Consider the following 23,931-nt stretch of genomic DNA (forward strand, 5'->3'; position numbering starts at 1 on the left):
TATTTCCTTCACAGCCTATGAGATAAGATGGAGAGAGGGGGAGGGAGGGAGGGAGGGAGGGAGGGAGAGAGAGTTGCCTCAGACTACATAGTGAATTCTATAGCCAAGTGGGGATTTGAGGCGGAATTTTCCATTTCCAAATGTTACAGACCTAGACACTGTGGGTGGTATCCAGCTAAGTTTTAATCAAATTAGACCCACTGAGATTAATGGACATAGCTTAGTCATGTTCATTAATTTTAGTGGGTCTGCTCTGAGTAAAGCATAGCTGTACCACAAGGAAAACTAAGAGTATATTTATTGCTCCAAAAACTGTCCCGAGAGGTCCTGAGAATCATGTTCTGTGAACTTGTTTCGGTTTCACTAAAATTGCTTGAATCATCCACAGCCGTAATGAGCATTTTCTTCTGCAAGGTTCCCTTTTTCCACAGACACCAGACTACGCTTCTGGTTTCATAAGGTTAAGTTACTTCCCAGTTCATAGTACACTACCCTGGAAAAGTTATGATTAATTATGCCAAACTGTTCCGTAATTCGTGAAATTTTGATGGCGTTCCCGGCATCCAAAGGTCAATGAGCCACCTTGAAACTGCACAGAGAAGAATCTATTATAAAGCAGTACATAATTGTAATTTTTGCAGAAAACTGCAGTAGTATTTTGTGTGTAACATTATACCAGGGAAGTATGCATATGAGGAACACAGTAATAACTACAGTGCAATTCCAAGGGAGCAGGCCATGACCCTGGAATGAGCCATCCTACCCCAGCTGTTTATATTATTGTCATCACTCTCCTAGCACTATGGTTTGTGCAAGAAATGCTCTTCAGTCTTTTCTGACTACCTGATTTTAAAAGAGGATTTCGTATTATTGTAAAACTGTTTATTATTGTCAAACTGTTCTGACGTTACACTGATTTTTGCATTTATGCATGTTCAAATGAACTACAGTTAAGAAAAAATGGGAGTGCTATAAGACTCCCCCAGGAGGAGAGTTCAGATGCTATACGTTTCTCTCTTTGATTGAAAAAAATTAAATTTACAATCTTTATAGACCATTTCTATTAACATTAGATGTCCTTCTGATAATTTAAATAGCTACATTTCCAGGGGCTCATTTGAATTGAAAAGAATGTCTCGATGTCATCTGGCATTTAATTTGTTCGGCTTTCTTAATTTTTATTATTATTAATTGAATTTATAGCTGAAGGAGCCCATAGAGACCAAAAGATTTGCAGTCAAAACATTTCCGTTACTTAGGAGGTCAGAGCATGGCTCTTCCTCAATCCTCCATTTAATTCTTTCTCCTGCCCCTATTCTGTGTTCAACATTTGTGTCAAGGCATGATTAGCTGTTAAGCGGGGTTTGTTAAGCTGCGTATGCCACACTGATTAATTGGTAACAGTAGAAGATTGGGAAAGAAGCATGTGTGCATACGGTTAAAAACACCTAAGAGATACGGAAATATTGTTCATGTTATTTGTGAAAATCGGTTTAGTTGTGTGATGGATGAACTGACGTGGTAGTAGTGAATAAGAGAATGATCAACAGGAATGCCTCTGGGAAGGAACAAATAATTCCTTGGCTGGAACCCAGTTACCTGGCTGTTGGGCACATCTTGGGGAATTTTCTGTTTTGAATATTTCCTGTTTTGAAATTATTTGTATCGTGTATATAACGGCTTCAAGAGATGTCTCTAAATATATCTCATGAAGCCATTACACGCACAAAGCACCTAGTAAATTATTTTGGTATCTTCTATGAAAGCAGCCTTTATACGTGCAGAGCACATCAATTGTTGGACCCCCTTGAACACAGTCTGCCTGCTCTTCGTGTCCTATAAAATGAGAGCATCTGGAGCTGTAGGAAGACCAGAGAGTTTCAATGCATGCAGTACATGATGATGTTGAACCTTTAATCCAAAGCCCTTGACAGGTTAGGTGGCAACTGCAGCATGTGTCTGGGTTGTCTAAACCTTTTAATCCATGCATGCTGACACATGATTGATTGACCACAACAACTGAGTTAAAAACTTCTGACAGACCTTTCTCTGCTTTAATGGTACAATGTGTGCACTCTGTAGTGCCACACATTCAGTGCATACCTAACATCTTGCTAGCTTATGTTTGTGCATTAGAAATATTTGGCCACAGAAGCTTAGTTTTCGCTTCGTTTTGTTTTAAAGACACTTAGGAACATGCATTAATTAATTCCAGGTTGTTGTTGTTGTTATTCAGTTATTGCATTTATAGCCCACCTTTTTCTCCAAGGAGCTCAAGGTGGGCTTACATGGTTCTCGTCCCAATCAAGCACTTCTGATACCACTCCCATTCCTGGGTCTGAAGTGCAACTCCTTCAATGTACTCCTCTAGAAATACACAAGCGACCTGTGAAGAAACAGGAAGACTGATGCTATTCCCTTACTGTCAGTGGCATTGAGCTGTGTAGAATGAGTCTGTGTGTGTGTGTTACGCAGATTATATTTGGCAATGCTTTAGCGTTAACAGGAAACAAAATGCAGGAACTCAATGTTTCTCAGAACGCCTTGGAGAAAGAGGAGGATGTCACTAACTTGAAATAACTTGCTGTGCAGGGTTCTGATCTTTACTTTTTAAAAAAACCTTTTCAATTAGCTTATCTATTAAGGCAAGATATTCAATAGTTAATGCAGTTCGAAACCTAGGCTGTTGCTTTTGCTCTGTAGGGTAGCAAGAGGACCCTTCCTCTGTCTGCTGATTTCCTATGTAAGCCTCCTCCCCGCTCCCCTTGAACCCACCCTCACAATCTCTCTTCCACACTTGCTGTGGCAAAATGGTTGTTGTCAGCATCCATCTGTCTCAAGAGACAATGGAGTGTGTCTCCAGGGGTGAAGTCAAGCCGCTGTGTTAGCAGAGTGTTAGCAAAGTGACCTCCTCAGGGTGCAAGCCTGGGCAGTGTGCATTTATATCCTACCCTTCCTCCGAGGGTGGCAAATGCACAAAAAAAGTTATAACTGTGCGATTAAAAAACAAAATATATTTTAAACAGTTAAAAGCGTCTTTAAAAATGTGCTTTAGAAAAGCAACTAGGAAGGGGCAAGTGGCTGTGCAAGGTGGTGAGCATGGAAGCAATGAAACAATCCTCTTGCTTCTTCTCCTTCACAAATTTTGCAGCTCCCCTTTCTTGGGTCTGCTGCTAAAAAGAGGTAGTGCATGTTCCAAATCTGTTTACTATCAAACTGTGAACGTTGTATTTTTAAATTGCTTTTATATAAGCAAGAGGGTTTTTTATTATAGAAAGTTGTATATTTTTACCATCTGTTTTTACCATCAGCTGCTAAAGAATCTCAAATTCCCTTTCTTAATCTTTCATTTAAGGAAACTGTCCGGATTTACCTGAAAAGAAAATACATATTTACATCCATCCACAGTGCCAAAACCTGCTAGTAGGGGAAACATTGAGTCTTCAGTGCGGAGCTATAGGAATCCCTATGCCACAATATCAGTGGTACAGAAATGGAACTCCACTGCCTAATGGTGATAAAAAGGTCTATACGGTGAGTCTTAACTCTTTTGCCTTTGTTTGTTTGTTAGAGTTATTGTCATAAGTAATATTTCCAGCATGGCAGACAGGAGTTACACAGCAAATACTGTAGCTATATACGCAATACTATTACCATAAAACTAAAAACATTAAAATCAGAAAAAAATCCAACAGCAGCTATCCACATCGCAGGACCTGATAAATTCAGGTATTTCCAAATGCTTGCAGAAAAAGATGAGTATTTGGGGGGGGGGGCAGTGTTCAGAGTTGTTGAGCTTTTTTTGGGGGGGGGAGAATTGCCCTGAATCGCTCATACAACAATATGTCATCCTCCCTACTTCAAACACTCTGCCACTGCGGAATGGGGGAAAAAATGTTCAAAGCGGTGACGGTGGCAATGGGACATAGCGCCAGGGGTGGGGCGCAGATCGATCAATCAGGAGTACGCAGGCGATCATTTTTTTTTAATACCGCGATCGACATGGAGCGCCAACACAATCTACCTGTTGATTGTGGTCAACGGTTTGAACATGTCTGGTCTACGCAACCAGTGAGGGAAGCTGAATCTCCTGGAGGCGGACATTCCGTAGCTGGGATGCCACAACCGAGAAGGCCCTGTGAAACCAGTAGGGTCCCCTTTACAGACCTTAATTGCCAAGATGGCATCGAACCTAGTAGCACACCGTCAGCCAGTGCAGTTTGCACAGGATGAGTTTTATGTGATTCTGGTAAGACAAATCACTTAATACACTAGCAGCTGCATCCTGCACCAGCTGCAAGCGCCAGGCCATTTTCAAGGGCAGCCCCTTGTGGAACATTTTACTAATTGACAATGAATCATGTGGTAGGTGCTTGTCTCCTGGCCATTTTGAGGACAGTGGATGCAAGTGAGGGGACATTTTGGGTGATGGCTGCTTGTTTGTGGAGCTCGCTTCCCTGAGAGGTCCTTCAGCTGCTTTCTGGTTGCCTTTTAGCTGGGACCAGCATGTTTTTATGTCGGTCTGCTTTTATTATGAGATATATTTTATTGTTGTTAGGATTGCTTTTAATGGCTGTAAGCGAGGGTTTATGTGGGATGGCTGGTTCGGAATATAATAGTTTTACTACTCTTTCCATTTTAATATTTTTAATTGTACATTTTAATGCTTTGTTTTTAAAATGTCTTTTCCATTTTTTCTGTACTCTGCTTTATAAAAAAATACATCTGGAAAGGTGGCCTGGAAAATAAATAATAAATAAATCAGTGTTATCCAATTTAAATTAAAAGCCGCCTGGAAATAAATACTTTTTAAAGCATGATCTTGAAATTCTATATATAAATGAAGATGTTCTTTAACTTCCTAGTGCTCTTGTCATTAGCATGCTGATAATATCTGCTTGAATCTCTTTGGAGTACTGAACTCTGAAGCGAGTTTAATTGCATGTATCCTATTTCCTAAGGTATTAACTGGGTGGGTAGAGGCAGCACACAAGGTCTTTAATAGTTCATCGTTACTTCAAATTTCATGTAGAGCTAGATGCAATCCTCCAACGCAGTGACCTATGCAAATATATCATTAGTTTCATGTAATGTTGGTAACAGATTTGTTCTTGGACACTAAAGTCTTATTTTAGAAAACTCTTCTCTCCCTCTTAAAATTCATATAAGATGTAGATTTCCCCCACCCCTTTGCACCCCTGTAGTAGACTTAAGACAGCCCACTTATTAGGACAGGTCATGAGAGGAGGATTCAAAATCTGCAGATCTGAATCACCTCCCCACAAGATAGCAAAACTTGTTGGTTGGTTTGTTTTTTTAAAAAACTTGCAAAAAATAACATAGAACATGTGCCAGTTGTCTGTGTTAAGGGATAAAACAAAGGTTTGCCACCTCAGTGCTTAGGTTTCACAGCAGATGATTTGGGACGTCTAAGCACAGTCTTCTAGAGTTTTGGGGTATACAATTTTTTTGTTAAGTCTTGATCTTAGTACTGATGGAATTATTGAGAATGCAGTTTAAGTATATCCTACCAGATATCCTTCTAGGTCTCCTGCATAGACACCGAACACCAAGGTACATATTGGTGCCGTGTATACAACAACCAAGACAATCAAGAAAGCAGGAAGATAAAAGTCATTGTAGGTAAGAAACTTCTTTATTGGGTGTAATAAACAGAAGCTGGCGTTGAGTGCTCATTAGTGAGCCTACTCAGTGACAAACTTTGCTGCCTCCGTTGCATCCATACTTTACTGTCCAGCTTTTCCTTGTAGAATGGGGTCTTTTACATTCTGGCCTGAAAAAAGGTGATAGAACCAACGGTGGCTCACCTCTGCTTGTTTGCAAAGCATTTTGAGGATAAAATCGCTTTCATCTCCTGGGGCCTTGACTCCACTGTTTCATATATTTCTTTATTTATAAAAAAAATACATACTGCTATTGATTTTTTAAAAATCAGAGTGCTTTACAACATAAGAATGACCTCCTGGATAAGGCCCATGACCCAACTAGTCCAGCATCCTATTCTCACGGTTGTCAGCTGGTAACAACAATTGTATGTAAAACCATACAATAAAAGAGAAGAAGAAGAAGTGTTTGGATTTGATATCCCGCCTTTCACTCCCTTTTAAGGAGTCTCAACGCGGCTAACATTCTCCTTTCCCTTCCTCCCCCACAACAAACACTCTGTGAGGTGAGTGGGGCTGAGAGACTTCAGAGAAGTGTGACTGGCCCAAGGTCACCCAGCAGCTGCATGTGGAGGAGCGGAGACGCGAACCCGGTTCCCCAGATTACGAGACTACCGCTCTTAACCACTACACCACACTGGCTCTCAAAGCTACATATATATATATATATATATATATATATATATATATATATAGTTAAAATAAGAAACCGGCTAGCTATTGTTGGCAGACGTTCTCTTAACGCCCGCATAAGCCAACAGAATATTAAAGTTTTTCGCAGGTGTTTAGAAGTTCAATGGAACCTGCTGGAACTCAAATGATAGAGTATTCCACAGTCCTGGGCCATGACCCTAAAGGCTTGGTTTCTTCTTGTCAGATGAGCCTCACCAACTCAGGGAACAATCGATGCTGGAATGTAAAGGTTCAGGTACCCTGGATGTAAGCTGTTCAGGGCTTTGTAAATTATCACAAGGACCTTGAATCTGATTCGGTAATAGATGGGCAGCCAGTGCAGATGCTTTAACAATGGTGTCACATGTTGCTCTGTTGTGTTGGATGAGCTTCAGTTAGTAAGACTGCTCCTTAACAAATTCGCCCTAGATTCAGAAAATCTAAGTCTAGTTTCCAGGCTCAGTTCAAAGTGCTGGCTTTGACCTATAAAGCCCGATACCCCAAGGACCGCTCTCCCCACAGGAACTGAACCAGACCCTGTAATCATTATCTGATGCCCTTCTTCATGTGTCCCCTCTGCATGAGACCTGGAGGATGGCAACATGATAATGGGCCTTTCAGTGGTGGCTCCCTACTTGTGGAGTGCTCTCCCCGGGGAGGCACACCTGGCACCATCTTTAATTTTAGATGCCAAGCAAAATCTTTCTCTTTAATCTGGGCTTTTGGCCCTTGATTTGAAGGGTTTCAGTTATTTGCAGCTTCTTTTAATGGGGCAGGACCTGTAACACATGGGCTTTATCTGCACAGTTGTATTTTTAAGTTTTATTGCTTTTGGAGGGTTATACTTTGCTTTAGTGCTCGTATTGTGTTTATAAATCACTTTGGGTCACTTTTTCGAGGAAAGCAGCTAATAATAATACAGTTCAGTACATAAACATTAAGAACTACTAATGAGAAGTTGGATCACATATGATTCGCATAACACTTTTTTTCTGGGACATGCTGTGATACGCTGTGTACATCTCAAAACTTGACCCAAAGCATATTAACATATGAAACCTTTCAGGCTCAACCTCTTGATGCTGAACACCACCATAGCAGCCACTCTTGCAATTATAATAAGGATTTTTGGTATGATCCTCTTTCACTTACACAAGTTTATGACCTTGTCTGAATTGCTTAACCTCTGTGTTCCTCCAAGCTTACTCATTTCTGAAATAGTTAGACTTGCCAGCAGCATCATGTGCATATGAGAAACTTGACGCTTCAGATTAGCAGATAGGATCTCTACATCACTTATCAAGTTTCTAAGTCTGCTACCCATTACTGTATAACAAAAGTTAATTTGAGTTCCTAAGACTTGTTCACATTCATGAAAAGTGTGTATGTGATTGGTGCCATAATCCCTTCATGCTGTTTTGAGTAGTCAAGTCGGGACAGCCTAAAAAACTAATGTGCAGTTCACTGAATTAAAACAATTTTCCTCGTTTTTGCTTTCATTTAATGTTAACCACAAAAGGAGGCTTATAATTCAGTGCATTATGTGTCTGTATATACTGTGCAGGCACAATCAACATAGGATTTGACTTAGGAGGTGACATTAAGTGGTTATGAACAAGAACTTTAGTTCAAGATTGATCATATGGATGCAAGTTTTTTATACGTCGTATGTTGTAACTTGCTGTCTGGCTGTGCAATAGAGAATGTAGCATCTGCTACAGAATGGAGGTTGGGGTTTTTCTCCTCTGCAACGTATGTCTTGGCTGTCTTACTTACTTGTGAGAAGGTGATATATAAATATTTTTTAAAATAAATACAGTGGTACCTCGGTTTACGAACTTAATCCATTCTGGAAGTCCATTCTTAAACCAAAACCGTTCTTAAACCGAGGTGCGCTTTCCCTAATGAGGCCTCCCGCTGCCGGTCCCCTTCCACCATTCAGTTTCCGTTCTTAGACTGAGGTAAAGTTGCTGGGGCTGACCTGCGTTGGAATCCAAGACCATGGGGGGGGGCTGTTCCCCAGGTCTGATGTACATGTGCTTGTTCTTTTGATTTCTTTCTATTTGTGGCATGCTGTGATCTCAACAGGATTATCTGTAGGGTACTATTGGATGGCTTGTTTGCCCTTGGACTGGAGGTTTTTGAGCACATTTTGGAAGTGATTAGTTACATGATTCCATGCAGGATTAATTTGGCAGCATGCTGTCTTGTGTATATCAACACAAGGTTCAAAATTATGTATAGTAGCAGCCGAACAGAACGATTGCCTTAACGCTACATTGGATTCTACATTTTCTTTATAAAACATGATTGTCATAAATGCAATCAAGAACTTCATTTCAGTATTCTTCTTTTTTCCTTAAATCTCAAGGTGGAAAATCTATTGCAGTAGAATGCTCTGAAGGTAAACTCAGCCAAATGTTGTAGAGCTTATTGATGAATTCTGTATGCTGGGAATTCAGGAGATTATGGGATCTATCGCTAAAATAGAATTGTGCACTGTATTGGACCATAATGCTATATACAGAGCTGATGTAACATAATCTCATATTTATGCATGAGCTTCTCATTTCTACCTTACAACTTCCACTGCATATTTTTTTCTTTCACTCTGAAGGTGGAGTTGCTTTATCTGTTTATCATGTTAAAGGGATCATCATGAAATGTTACCAGTAAACATTACTTTCCTTCCATCTCTGACTTTGTTAGATGTAGCAAATCCTGCTCTTGAATCTCTGTTAACATGCTTCTCAAATACATATTTGTTACAGTTTTCTATTTTCTTTTTCAGAGGACTTAAGTGGCCTTGGAGGGCCTGGTAAGTAAAACATACTTTTTAATTGTGCATAAGTAAAAACATAAAACAATCAAAAGGACTTAAAAGCTAAAGAGCACAAGACCAAACAACCAAATTTAGATTTGAGTTTGTCATTTCAAGACCACCTGTTCACGTGCATGTCAGCCATAGTTTGTTCATTCATAAGCCCTTCTAGAATATAGTTGGGAAAGGTGGTATAAAACTGAATCTGTCTCACTGCTTGAGTTAGCATGGAGTTAATGATGTAGCTTTGAATGGCCTAATGTCAGATAGGTACGATGACACCCATCAGGTGTTTGGTAAATCTGTGGTATCAAATAATGACTCCATTAGGGATTGTGCCAAGCATTTTGTTCCCCAAAAGGTCATGCCAATCCTTCTCTGGCTAAAGGAGCACACGTCTGCTTTTTGCCAAGCACTATTGTAGATTCCAAAATACTCCATCACATTATATATTTGGTGGGTTACGTCCATAGGAATGGAATCATTAGGAATTATACATTGCTTGCATAGAATATTTTCTGTGCCTTGATACTGCAAGCAGTGCAGTAGTAGTAAAACATCCTTTTATATAGCATGGAGACAAGGGTTGGTTATCTCGCATCTTTGTGTAGTTTACACCAACAGAGGCCTACTCTCCCATCTCCCCCAAGCAGAATCCCCCTGTCTGTCACCAGTGCTATATTGCAAATTTATATCTTGCAACATGGTTGAACAAAGGAGGATTGAATGGTGATGTACTGCATGTTTTCAGGATTGTAGCCTGTTTGGTTTTAAATTGTACTAGAAATTAGAATACGTGAAAATTCTGTGAACCACCCTGAGATCTTCAGATGAAGGGGGGTTTACAAATGTAATCAATAGAATTAAAAAATATACAAACCACATTGTGAATGAGAAAAATGACGCAAACATATTTAAAATGTAAACGACATGTAGGACCCAAGCTGAAGAACATTTTCATTTGCAAAATATGTTGACAACAGAGTGAACCTTTTCATTCATTATTTTTTTAACAGATCTTAAAGAACCATTGTCTGAAAGGCAATTTGGTGAGTAATTAAATTCTTCTTTAGAAACATGGCTATAATCTAGAGCAGCCTTCCCCAGTCTGGTGCTTGCCAGATGTTTTGGACTATAACTCCCATAATATCTAACTCTGGCCATGCTGGATGGCTGATCTAGAGAGGACTAGACTGGGGGAGGCTGATCTCTCAGTTTTCAGTACTTTGTACTCCATTTGGGTAACACTTCCACTTTTTTATTTGAAAGAAAAGATTTACTTGGGATAGAAAGTTTTGTGAACCAAAAAAGAAAAAATTCTGTGTGCTGTAATATTTCTTCTTGAATTCCCCTTTAGTACTGAGTAGGTGGTACAAAAAAACCTCCCAGACCTTCATGTTTAATCAATATCTGTTGTACTCTAACTAAAATCTATTAGCATTGTTTGGTTTTTGTGATAGTACATGAAGCATTAGGTCCTCTGTGCTTTGGATTGCACACACCCATTTTGCACTCGTATGTGGGAGCTTGCTTAATAGTAGTAAATTCTTCTCCACAGATGTTATTAAATGACCAGTTAAAATAGCGTTGCCCCGCTGAGAAATACATGTGGGTCTTTTGTTGGTGCTTTCATAATTCTTTGAAAATTGGGAGAGAGAAAAAGACCTGTAAAATTGTGAGGAGTCTGAAATTGGGCTTAAATACATCAGTGGGTTTTCACGGCTTTGTTTTAATTGTAGAGCTTCTAATGGCTAAATTAAGCAATGTCTCTTCAGTTTCTTTGCAGGCGAGGTTAATTTCTTGCTTCGTTGCCCAACGTGAGATTTGGCTTCCTGTCGAGGGTGTTTGAACCCCTCCTGGGAAAGTTTCGACTGGAATTAGATTGTTTTCTTGGCATAGAACTTTCTCGATAAAAGAGATTAAAGTATAGACCTGTACAACAAAAGGTCAGCTCATTCTGTTAGCACAGCAAAATGCAAACCATTTGCGTGACGACAGCATTTCCATGCTGCATGAGAAAGGTCATTGCGGTGGGGAAGTATATTACGCTTGCTGCTGGACTGCTCCAGTTAAGCTGTACAAATTTATCTCTTGTGATGGAATGAAGTTGCCTAGACTTGCTGCTACTGATTGAGTATTAGTACCTCATCAGATTTTCTGGGCATTGGTTCTGCAGGGACCATCCAGCAGCAACCGACCTGCTGGGCACCCAGATAGCATTGATTGACATTTTCAGTATTGGACAAGGCGTTTAGGGCTCATCCATGCTTAACTTTTGCCCCATGCTTTCTGGTCTCAGGTACGTGCTTTAAAGCTCTGTATTCAAGCTCTCTTTTTTTGGTCCTGGCACTTTCCCCACGGAAACATGCTCTTTAATGCTGCACACAGATTACTCCTTGCTTATTCCACAGTCCTAACAGTTTATGCATCACTTCAGGGTGGTAAGGGTATGTACCATATCCAATGAGGTTAATCCAAAGCGTGATTGTTGCTGAATCCATAGATTGTTGTTTGCTCCAGTTCAGCAGTAAGGAGCTTGTTTTTGCACAGAAAACTCTGGGGCCAAGAAAAGTGTGGACTTGTGCCTGGAAGTGTAGCACAAAAGGATAAGCCTGCCTTTGATCTGGAAGAAAGGTGACCAGAACGACTGCAGGGCAACTGTGTTCCCTTCCCTCTCCTTTGCCCCCCACCCCTTAAGCTCTGATCAAAGATGATAGCTGCGTGGTGGGGAGAGACAGCTGTTGTAATTACATGGTTTAGGGGCAGGGAGAGAGAACACTAGGACACTGTGGGGAAAATGTTCCAACCTACTCTCCTCTAGTTTACGACAGATAACTCTCTCCCCCTTTGTGCACTCTTCACCCAGAGACATATTTATGGGAGGACAAGTGGGGCAAATGTCCAGGGTGGTGTTTTAAGGGGTGGCGTTTTTCAACACTAGCAGGACTCTAAGCTTTCATTTAAGAAAAGAAAGTAAGTTCACAAGCCTACATGTTAGCTGCTATCCCCTGTCCCCCTGCAACTTCTGTGAAATGAGCTAGCCTAACTTGACTGCTCTACGCCACTGACAAACAGTGAAGTCAGAGCTGTGAGTTGAAGGCCTTTGTGCAGGAGAGAAAGTGGAGCAGCCACAGTTAAATAGTTTCTCAGCAGCGGTGGGCTCAAATCTCTTCTTCCCAGGGGCAGTAGACTCTACAAATACACCTCTGCCTCCACCACAAATGGTAGAGTTACGTATGACAGAGGGGGAGAATAAGTAGACCAGTATACCACCATCTAGCGCAGAGATGGAACATAGGTAATGCACAGGCTGTGCACAGAACCATGGTTCCATTGGTGATTTCCCTCTTCGGCGCACCAGAAAAATGATATATGGGACAGAAATTGCATGTCAAGATTTTCTGTTCCTTTCAGAGGTAGTACTGTAGGAAACTGCATCATCTTACTGGTAAAGGTTTATATGGAATAGATGCAGGTTTTGAATGGTATAGGATCAGGTCAGTGCACTGGAATCTACTCTACTGAATGTCTGCCAACATAGCTAAGAAAACTGAATTTGAAAACACAAGGGCTTTATACTTCCTAGGCAAAGTGGAGCTTAGAATTTGGAGTTTGTGTTCTAAGTTTCAGGAAGCAAGGAAAGAACAAATGCATAATGTATTCAACTAACTTTTACTCAGAATTTAATGGCCATAACTAATTAGGTCAATTGATTTTAATAGGCATACTTTGACTAAAAGTTAGTTTTGAATTCTCAAATTGAAGCAATTATTTTTGCTGTCTTCTGCTTATAAGAAGACAGGCAGTCTGCAGATTGTTTCACTAATTTACAGTTTCTCTTGGGATAAGAACAGCTCAAAGATACTTTGCTGTCAGTGTAAATAGACCTGTATTAATGACTCTGTGTTGTACCAACCCATTAAACAAGTGGTCATTGAAACCTTGAGAGTGTGCAGTCATTTGTAACTGTCTCTCTAAAATGGCTTTCATTGTGATAGAGCTTGGCAGATTGTATTTCATCTATAAATGATCTGTTTATTTCTAAAGCTACAAGTATAAACAGTAAATTAAGTCCAAGTTAAAGAGATCAGCTCATGATAGTTCCAGGAAAGCTGTCAAATCTTCTTATGATAAATAAAGTATGTGGTTCTTTTAAAAATCATTTATTTCAAACTGACTAGATAAATATACAGTGTTAAAGGAGCTATCAATACCTAATATTCTCAGTTCTGATAACTTGGCAAACCATGGTAGAATATGCTTAACAGTGGTGTCGTATGCTGTCTCAATTGGTACACCATGGTTTGTGATTTGCCAAACCATGATTTAAAGTGGGTTGTAAACTACAGATTGTGCTACCTATGCTATGGCATAGTGTCTGAATTGACAATTCAGTGCTTCACCTCCTGGAGCCATTACACCTAAAGAGTGCTAAGCACATTTAAATCATGGTTTGCCTATACACTTGGAAGTTCAAGCATGATTTGGGTAATAAACTATGGTTAGCAGAAGCAGTGACTATGGTGACTTAGTTTAGACTCCTTGCCCTCCACCACTCTGGAATATCTCATTATAAGACATAACAAACCCTTTCAACATGGGGAGTACTCAACGTGTAAGAGATGATAATAATATTGACTATGGTGCATCCCGTGGCCCAACTCTGAAAATGCTGTCCTACAAAAGTCCTGTCATGTTTTTTGCTTTTGCAGCGGTAGACAAAGTAGCGCTGCTGATGGGAAACATGAGCTATTATAATCATCCTAAGCTCAAGGCTCCGTTAGTGGATGTTTATGAGCTGACCAACTTGCTGAGGCAACTGGACTTCAAAGTGGTTTCTTTGCTGGATCTTACTGAACCTGAGATGCGGAATGCGGTAGATGAGTTCTTATTGCTGCTGGACAAAGGAGTATACGGTAAGAACTAGTAGCATGACAGCCTGTCAAATTGATTGTCAGAATGTACCTTTTAAATATTTCCATTTCCAAATTACCTTGTCCTATGCTCTTAGTAGACCCAGGCCCCTCATATATTATGTAACCATTATATAATTTTTGGTGCCTGAAAAACTGGAAAATTCAACATCCATTAATTTGAGATGCGCTCCAAGATAGATAGATAGCTCGGGCTTCCCCCGCCACAGCCCCGCGCCTGGGGGGAAATAAATTCCCCCCCCTTTATTTCCCCCCCCCAAAAAACCTAGGTGCACCTTATGGGACGGTGCGTCCTATAGGGCGAAAAATACGGTAATTTCTATCCTACCCTTCTTTCCAAAGCAGCCCATACTGAGAATTTCTTATTGATTAGATGGCTGACGCTTGTCTCATTTTGTGCTGGCTGGACTGACATTCAGAATGCCTTCCACCCTTTATAGGCCTGAGCCAAAGGGTCACAATGACAGGAAGATTTATTGGAGCAGCAAAAGTGTCCGCAGACTTTCTGACGGCAGCATACTTTCCCATTCCCTTTTTTTAGTGCTAGCTTGTCGGGCACCTTTGGGTCAGTTTCAGCTATAGATTTACTGCTGGGCACTGATGACGTCTCGAATCACAAACTACACCAAAATATGTTGACTTCAACTTTCTCTTTTATTGATGTCTTTTTCCATTGTAGCAAAATATTTTAAGAGTTCCAGAAGATAGCACAGCACAATCTGAACACTCTTTCCACATCTAAAATTCTACACACCCATCTAAACCACGTACACTAGGGCTGGGCGATAACTGGTTTTCAATATTGTGATATATCACCAGCTGAATATCACAATATATTGATATATCACAATATTTGAAATAAGGAAGGAACTACTACACAGAGGCGAACAGAACAATGTCTTGGCAACTGCTACTACTTAAGGGTCTAAAATGGATAAATGATATTATCAATCACCTCATAGTCACTTTCAGCAGCAGGCAAACCAAAATGCATCCAAATGAGACTTTTGTTTTTGGATTTGGCTACCAAATGGCGGTAGTCAGGACAATCCAAAGTACGGTGATGAGTCACGGTGAATACAAATAATCTGGGACTGTCAGCAGGCCTGCTAGGCAGCAGAAGTGGCAGCAGCCTGGCAGCGGCAGAATCAGTGACGGCGGGGGAGAGGTAGAAGCAGCGGCAGCCTGGCATCAGTGGCACAATAATCAGCAGCCTGCGAGGCCTTGCCATGACAGTTGTTGGCAGCAGAAGCAGCAGCAGCCTGCAAGGCCTTGTCATGGTGGGGTCAGTAATGGTGGCCTGCAAGGCCTTGCAGCCGTGGCAAAAGCGGTAATGGCCTACAAGGCCTTGTCATGGCAGTGGCAGTAGTGGTGGCCTTGCGGTGCGGCAGGAAACAGTGGCAGAAGCAGAGGTTGCCCGCAAGGCCTCGCTGAGGCAGGCTGCCACAGCTTTTGCCATCACCTCCCACTACCGCCAGGAGGACTTGCAGGCTGCCACTACTTCTTGCCACCATGGCGAGGCCTTGCAAGCTCCCCTGCTTGTGTCGCCATGAGGCCTCGCCGGCTGCCACTACTATTGCCGCCACCTCCTGCCATCACCATGAGGCCTTACAGGCCACTGCCGCTACTGCCACAATCTTGACAGCATACAGGTTTTTTTCTCTTTTTGTTCACAAAACTTTCTATCCCAAGTACATCTTTTCTTTCAAATAAAAAAATAAAAAGTGTTAACCAAATGGAGTACAAAGTACTGAAAAGTAATTAGCTCAAAATAGTGAGCTTTCTGATGGTCTGTCTTAATGCATGCTTGGTGGAATACCCAGCTTTACACATATTTCATCAGTGTTGAAACAAATGCACTGGCTATTAGCTACTAAAGTTGTTGACATTTGAAACTTTAGGCAACTTCCAACCAGGATACCCATGAAGCGCCCTGCTGGATCTGGCCAAAGCCCATCCAGTTGAGCCTTCTCACAATGGCTAACCAGATGCCTATGGGAAGCCCATAAATAGGACCTGAGAGCAACACCTTTTCCCTATTTGCAGTTCTCAGCAGACCACCACTTCCCCTGGTAAAGGGAGTGCCCACCTTCTGGAATGCCCTCCCCTGGGGGGCGCTCAAGGAAGGTAGACAGTAGTAACCTTTAAACACCTTCTTAAATCACACATGTTTACTCAAGCTTTCCTGGATTCTTGACTGAATTAATTTTAATTATCTGTTTGTACACCACTTAGTTTTGTGTGTGATATATAGTTTAGTGTTGTTTTTGCCTTGTTTCTCCAAACTAGTTTTAAGGAAATTTTACTTGTATTTTATTCTTGTATTTCTTTTGTTTTTATTTAACCCAGTTGTCTGTGTGCATGTAACACTTTTGCACTCAGCTCCTGGTCTGTGTTTTAACAGTGGGGATGATGCTCGTTCACTGTGCCAGAATGCCCTAGTTTTGCTGTTATAGCCCAAAGTAGGTCTGGTTCTTAGTTCTTTACAGTTTTTGAGTAGTGAACAAAAAGAGAATTGCCTCGAAGATTCATTCTTTTCAGCTTCATTGATACTATTCTCTTTTTTCACATGATTGGATGCTTCCTGTATTGGTTTTTTGCATTTTTGAGTAGTGTCCTTTGAATGTTTGTGGAACATGAAATAATGCTTTATTGCAGGGGTTGGACTAGATGAGCCTCCGGGGTCCCTTTGAACTTTACAATTCCATGACTCTGATTGGATAGGTAGAGGACCTGTGGCCCTCTAGCTGGACCACAACTCCCGTTAGTCCTGAGCATTGGCCATGCTAGCTGGAGCTGATGGGAGTTGTACTTCGACAACATCTCAAGGAACATAGGTTCCCTACCCCAAATTTTCTGCATTTTGGTGGGCTTACCTCCATACCCAGAAGGACTTGTCCTTCTTGTAGATGCTCATAGTGCTCACCATGATATTGCATCACCTGCTTACTCCCAAAAAAGTGTCATTTGCAATGCAAAGTGCAAAACATAAATTCGCAGCTGCTGCTTTCCTCAATTCAGTGTGTTGTATAGTAAAAATGTGCCACTATATGTGTATTGCAGTGCACAAGGCTCACCTCATTCCAAGAATGGGGAGATTGGAGCACATTCAGCACCTGCTTGCAGTAAATCCACTGCCCCACTTACGGCAAGTGTGATTTTAAGACTATAGAAAACTGCCTTATTTTTGTTTTCTTTGCAACTTAATTTAATTGAATTAGTTTGCTTAATATAATCGCTAAAAGCTATTTTAACTGTGTGTGTTGTTTCTCCCCAGGGCTATTATATTATGCTGGCCATGGCTACGAAAACTATGGTAATAGTTTTATGGTTCCTATAGATGCCCCAAATCCCTATCGAGCAGCAAACTGTCTGTGTGTACAAAATATTCTCAAACGGATGCAAGAAAAGGATACTGGCCTCAATGTATTTTTACTGGATATGTGCAGGAAAAGGTATGTAATTACTTTCATCACCTCCCTAGTAGATCAAGGCTCAAGAAGCCATGTTGGCGCTAGAAAAACAGGCAAATGGAACAGCTGAGAGGTTAGCTTTTATTAACTCAACCATCTGTATGCAAGTGTCACAACCTTTCCGTTTTCTTCTCCAGGCTCGGGAGAGCGAAAGCAAAATAATAGGGAATAAAATAAACTTGCTACATGGTCATGTTTGACTTGTTGGGTCAGTCTCTGGGAACAAAGGAGGGCATGATTCACAATCCAGATAATGGTGGTTCAGATAAAAAATCTTTTCTTCCCACTCAGAGAAAAAACAGTGTTTTGATTACCACATGAAAGCAGAGTTGGGTAGCTTGTTCAAAATACTGAAAGCTCCTTTCTAACAGATGAAGCTGACATCCTATTGACTGGGAAGGTGGAATGTCAGGCTGGCATTTTCCCCCTCTAAGATCTTGCCGTGACAGTATTTCCCTGCTCTTCCTCCTCCCAGCTAGTAGGGAATATTAGCTAGGAAGAGATAACAGCTTTTACTTCCAGCCCCTCCCAACTTTCCTGGGCTATTATTATTATTCGTTTCATTTCTATACTGCTTTATATTTTTAAGAAAACATCTCCCAAGCAGTTTACAACACACTGAAACATCAAATAAAACAATCCAAAATAAAACATTGCTGAAGAAAGTCAGATATAAAGCATACATTCAAAGCAACGTAATTAACAGGAAACTGAAATATTATTTAAAAGATTTCAAAATAAAATATTGCTTCAGGCAGGCCTGAATCTTCAAAGTTCTGGTCAGGCAGATTCCAGCTGCTTTTCATGTAAGTGTAACCAGTAGCCCTGTTCTAGGTGTTGTTCCATCCAGTCATCGATGCCAAAGCAAAGCATTTTTATAGAGCTTGTGCACCATTTTGGGTTTGGGTGCTTTGTAACAGCACCACCACCCTTGGCCTAACTCTAGAGAGGTTTCAGGGCAAAAAGCATGAGTGTGGGGTCTTTTTCTGCCAGTGAGCATGGGCAAGTGTCAGGGAACTGTCAGGATGCCTGTGGTGGGTGGTACTCGAAGCAAAAGGCAGCTGAGCAGCAATTTCTTTTGTACATTCCCACCAGGCAAAAAGCAGAGGTTTTTACACCTGCGCATCTCTCCAACAAGGCAAACAAGAGGCATTGATCACAGTTCAAGGACATATTCCAGCCAGGCAAAAGCACTCAAGGAGCAGGCAGAGCCGAGCCAGTGATGGGGCAAGGCCTGGGCTACATCTTATGCATGGGCTACTTTTATGCAACTGCAACATGAGCAGCTCATGAATGTGGAAGGAAGCACCTTGCACTGATTCACCAAAGCAAATTTGCTTAGTTCTCTGTTGCTTGATTTGTTAAAGGAAGTGATGGAATAAATGGCAGAATTTGGGGGGAGGGGGTTATATAGAATTTTCTATCTATATAATAATGTCATGGCTTTGGATATAAAAAACATTTTGTTTTATCTTCAACTTGCCCCAGATTCAGGCTGTTCTTCTCATTTTGTATTCTTACATTTATTAAAGGAATGAATATGATAATACCGTCCTCATCTTGGATGCCCTGAAGGTTACAGCTAACATTGTTTTTGGATACGCCACGTAAGGCTAATTATTTTACCTGCATATTTTTTGTGTAGAGATATATATATATACACACACACACACACACACACACATATATATATACACATATATATAAAAAATGACAACAGAATGATTGTGTTAATATTTCCTGAGCTAACTAAAAAAACTTCAGTATAGAGATGGATAATAAAAAAGACAATCTGCTTGTGTTCTAGCAGACCTTTATATACTTTGTGGGCACATTACATTTGAGAAAATCTTTGAGTTGTATTCAGGTTTAAGTAGACCCATTTAAATCAATGGCATTCAAGTTAGTTATAAGTAACTTAAGACCCAGTGATATCAGTGGGTCTACTCTAAGCATGATTTAAGTCCGGATTGAACCTCATGATTTCATTTTTGGATCAACTTTCAACTTTGCATGTGTGTGCCTCTCCCACTTCAACACAACATAAACATGGTACATTCCTTTTGCTGGTTTATCTGAGTGCAGCATCTCCCTGACCACTTGACCGAAAACCCAGTTCAAAAGGCAGATTAGGGTGATAAAAGGAGATTGCGCATTCAGATAAATGTGATGTGCCTCATTCCATTAATTGGGGAGTTGAGAATTCTTACCTGATTTTAACACCTGTTTTACAGACAAGATAATAGGCCTTGCTCTGGTGTTATATTCAGGTAAGTGATGCTGCTAATCCTGAGAACCCTTTTGTTCATGGTTTGGCAAACTAACGCCCATGGACCAGATCAGGCCCAATTGCCTTCTGGATCCTAGCAAATTGCATCCTGGCGGTGCAAACATTTGTGAGCAAACATTAATATTTATTAACATTTCTTGTAAAAGTATACTTTATTTGTATACTTTATTGTGAAACGTGAACTGATTTTTCAGAATCCTGTAAAAGTCCTTTTTATTTTACTTTGACAAAGCAACATTTTTGCCTTCTGTTGTGCTGCAGTTATACTTTCCCAACCCATCATATGCCTCTGCTGTTGTTAATATGCATTTAAGGTGCCAAGGAGCAGAAGCTTTTGAAATTCAGCAGTCTGGCTTAGCCAATGGGATTTTCATGAAGTTCTTGAAGGAACGCTTGTTGGAGGACAAGAAAATTACTGTGCTGCTGGATGGTGTAGCAGAAGGTAAGGAAGCCCTATGAGAAGTATACCTGAGCCACTAGGGAAGTTTGCTTGATCGAGAAAAGTGTGGTGCAGTGGCTAGAGCAGGGGTGGGGAGCCAATCACTATTTCTCAGCCTAAAGGTAAAGGTAAAGGGACCCGTGACCATTAGGTCCAGTCGTGACCGACTCTGGGCTTGCGGCACTCATCTCGCTTTATTGGCCGAGGGAGCCGACGTACAGCTTCCGGCTCATGTGGCCAGCATGACTAAGCCACTTATGGCGAACCAGAGCAGCGCACAGAAACGCCGTTTACCTTCCTGCCGGAGCGGTACCTATTTATCTACTTGCACTTTGACGTGGTGCTTTTGAACTGCTAGGTTGGCAGGAGCAGGGACCGAGCAACAGGAGCTCACCCCGTCGCGGGGATTCGAACCGCCGACCTTCTGATCGGCAAGTCCTAGGCTCTGTGGTTAAACCCACAGCGCCACCCGCGTCCCGCGTTTCAGCCTAATCTACTTCAAAGGGCTGTTGTGTGGATAAAACTCCTTGATGGAAAGGCAGAATACAAATGCAGTGAAGTGTAAAACATTTCATTTGCACATTTGAGGCCTTCGGAGCAAACTGTGTGTTATGCACAAATGCATGTAAAAGCTGTTTTGATTTGGGGGGGGGGGTTACAGCCAAAAAGCAGCCCTGAGAGGCTGTAATTTTTTTACAGAAGTTGATAGCAGGGGTAAGGTATACGCACACCCATGCTTCACTCTTTCCTTTCAAACTCCCCCCCCCCCCCGCCCAAATAGCAGCCCAAACTGCTTGTTCCTAGATGAGGATAAAGAACAAATGTACACCAGCCTTTGTAAATAACTGTTTTTGGACAGCTATGCCTGTCAGCTGAAATACAACCTGCTCCCCATATCCTTTACTTCCTTGAGATGAGATGAATGGCCTACCCCAGTGCACCCTGTGTTTCCTACTGGTTCTAGTCAACAGAAACTGCCAGCAGGGGATGGCTGGGAAGACAGCCTGCTGGCAAACAAGACAGGCATCTTTTTCCCCCTCCCTGAGGAGCAGCCTGACAGGGCAGATAGAAAACAGCTGCTGGCCTCCAGAAGGCGTCAGAATTTCTTAGAACTCGGGAGAGAAGGATGGGGGTGGATGGAGGGTGACTGGGCAAAAGGCAAGCAGGAAGAAAATGCTTGGGGGAGGCTGGAATGGCAGGTTGGAGAAATGTAGACTTTGTGTAACCAATGCCCTGGGTAGGAAACTGAGTGGAAGGAGGCTGGAGCCTAGTGAGCTGCAAACCATACCTGAAGAAAGGGAGTTCTCTTGAGTTCCTGAAGGGAGTGGATGCTGACACAGACCTCATTCAGAGGACTCCTTTGCCTCAATGTGGTCCTGGAAGCAAAGCGCAAGAAGGTGTCCCCCCCCTTCTGCTTTGGGGAAGGCAGAAGTGAAATTGCCAGCCAAGGAGCTGCCAGATGGCAATATCTGGATGCTTAAGTTCTTGAGTGGGACCACTGGCTGACTATTGGAGAGCAACTGTGTACAACCCTAATCCAGGGAGGCTGCCTTCACGCCAATCAAGACTTCTGGCATTGCTGGGGGTGGGGGTAACTATTGGAGTGTGCTGTAGCACTTAATCCCTAATAAAAGCTGTTAAATGAATTGTGTCCATATGCAAAAGACTAACAGGGCTGTGGGAATGGGTGGGTGTGTGGCTTTTTGATGTACCCCTGCCCTTGGAAGCACAACGTATAACAATACTACTAACACATTGGGGTAGAAAGGGGGGGATCAAATCAATTGTGGTGCATGTTTGCTTTGTAGGCACAGAGCGATAGATACATCCAAAATGGTGGCATTGTTTTTTAAAGGTATACTTTATCTCCTTTCACAGCCCCAGAACACTGCTTCCAGCCAGGATAGACAGAACTAGGCAAGATGAGCCATTCGCCAAAGGCAGTTCCTTATATAGTAAATTCATTTTTTTAAGTTGCAGAAGTGATGTTCAAAAACTACTACCGCTGCAGAATTTCCTTATGAAAAAGGCGGCTATGTAACAACATTTAAAAAACATATAGAGTATGAAGGTGGACAAAAATGCATTAAAATTGTTTAAGGATGCTAATGATGTGGCTGAAAATAGATGGAGAACCCCAACTAAAAAAAAGACAACTGTTGGAAAAGATTATCAGTCTAGCTTATCTGTAGTGTAAAACGATTGGAACGTGTATTCTTGTAAGTAGAGTGCTGCAATTAAGAAACATGTCTTTTCCTGGGAAGGATTTCATTGACTGGAGGATCTGTGCCTATGCATGTGGGAGGGAGAAGATGAAGAAACTTGCCACACAGCTTACTAAATGTTTGGGTCATAATGAATGCTAAAAGAGCAGGGGAGGCGGAGTTCTCATGGAGAGGAACTTGGACGGTATGTTCCGGACTGTAGTGAATTTTGAACAGCCAGGCTTGAATGCCCCCTTGAAATCAGGTTTGTCATGGAAACGCTGACACAACAATAACCATAGCAACATGGCGGCTCTTCTGGAATGTAGGTGCTTTAATTAGAATTTTCAGCAGCTTTGGTTCCCAGAAAATGATTTGCATCTTTTATTTTTAGATATGGGCAAGTGTCACCTTACCAAAGGCAAGCAGGCTTTGGAGATTCGCAGCAGCTTATCTGAGAAGAGAGCATTAACTGATCCTGTTCAGCAAACAGTAGCGTCGGCAGAGTCATTAGCGCGGAATTTGCAGTGGGCAAAAGCTCACGGTATGGGTGAAGATGCTGTTCAAGTTGGTCTATAGCTCCTCATGTCCCAGGCACAACAGCCTTATGTATATACTGAAATAACTTGGTTTACCTCCCTCAAATGGTTCATTTCCCTAGATTATTTGTTCAAGGATAGCTAACCTTCAATGGAATACTTGAATACTGCACTCACCCTTGGCAAACTTTCCAGGGGCTGCATGCCACCAGTGGGTGTGTCCACCCCTACTCTTGCCCTCACATGTGTGTACACACACATTCAGGGCACCTTCTCCAGCGTAGCCCCACACCCAGCAGATCAGCTGAAGAGCAGGGCTTATCATCATCCCCTCTCCGTTCATCAAATGATCATTCTAATAAGCACAGTAGGGGTAGTTTGTATCCCCATCAAGGTTCTGGGCTGTGCAGAGAGTTCTACACATCTCTGTCCACCCCAACATCACCTCTGTTTTATTCCCCCGCTTTTTTGCTGCCACCAAAATCAGTGGAGCCTTGGTGGGATGGGGCTCATTAATTTTTTCTTAGGGGTCAAGCTCCCAAGCCAAACACATTATTACATTTGTATATCCAAAACATCCACAGTGGTTAACAACTACTGTATAAATCCCACAACAGAAAATAGCCAGTTCACAAAACAGTCAGTCAGTATCATAATGATGAGGGGACAGTGACATCCCATAGCCCAGGGGTGGCTAACCCATAGCTCACATGCACCTAGGTATATGAAGTGACCTTCCAGGCCCTTTCCCCATAGCTTCATCTTCTTATCTGCTCAGCAAATGATAACTTGTAATTCATTTAATGTGTTGCTAGTAAAGTGAAGGCGCAAGATCCTCTCCAGTAAAGTTACTTATCATTTTAGGGCAATAGCAG

At 41.7% G+C, this 23,931-nt stretch overlaps 1 protein-coding gene across 3 annotated transcripts in view; it reads left to right on the plus strand.

Annotated features, from left to right (window-relative positions):
- The window catches only part of MALT1 (MALT1 paracaspase), a 40,372-nt gene that overhangs the window by 12,595 nt on the left and 3,846 nt on the right, over positions 1-23,931 (plus strand). For 2 of the 3 annotated variants that reach the window (XM_080973452.1, XM_080973454.1), the window contains exons 5-14: positions 3,356-3,534; positions 5,547-5,643; positions 8,728-8,760; positions 9,148-9,174; positions 10,194-10,226; positions 13,890-14,093; positions 17,389-17,566; positions 19,117-19,191; positions 20,189-20,316; positions 22,912-23,061. In XM_080973452.1, coding sequence (XP_080829578.1) covers positions 3,356-3,534; positions 5,547-5,643; positions 8,728-8,760; positions 9,148-9,174; positions 10,194-10,226; positions 13,890-14,093; positions 17,389-17,566; positions 19,117-19,191; positions 20,189-20,316; positions 22,912-23,061 — 1,104 coding nt within the window. The remainder of the gene's footprint in view (positions 1-3,355; positions 3,535-5,546; positions 5,644-8,727; positions 8,761-9,147; positions 9,175-10,193; positions 10,227-13,889; positions 14,094-17,388; positions 17,567-19,116; positions 19,192-20,188; positions 20,317-22,911; positions 23,062-23,931) is intronic. The other variant, XM_080973453.1, reaches the window with a different exon arrangement.

Source organism: Podarcis pityusensis (assembly GCF_964106645.2).
Source record: "Podarcis pityusensis genome assembly, chromosome: 11".
Classification (NCBI taxonomy): Eukaryota; Metazoa; Chordata; class Lepidosauria; order Squamata; family Lacertidae; genus Podarcis; species Podarcis pityusensis.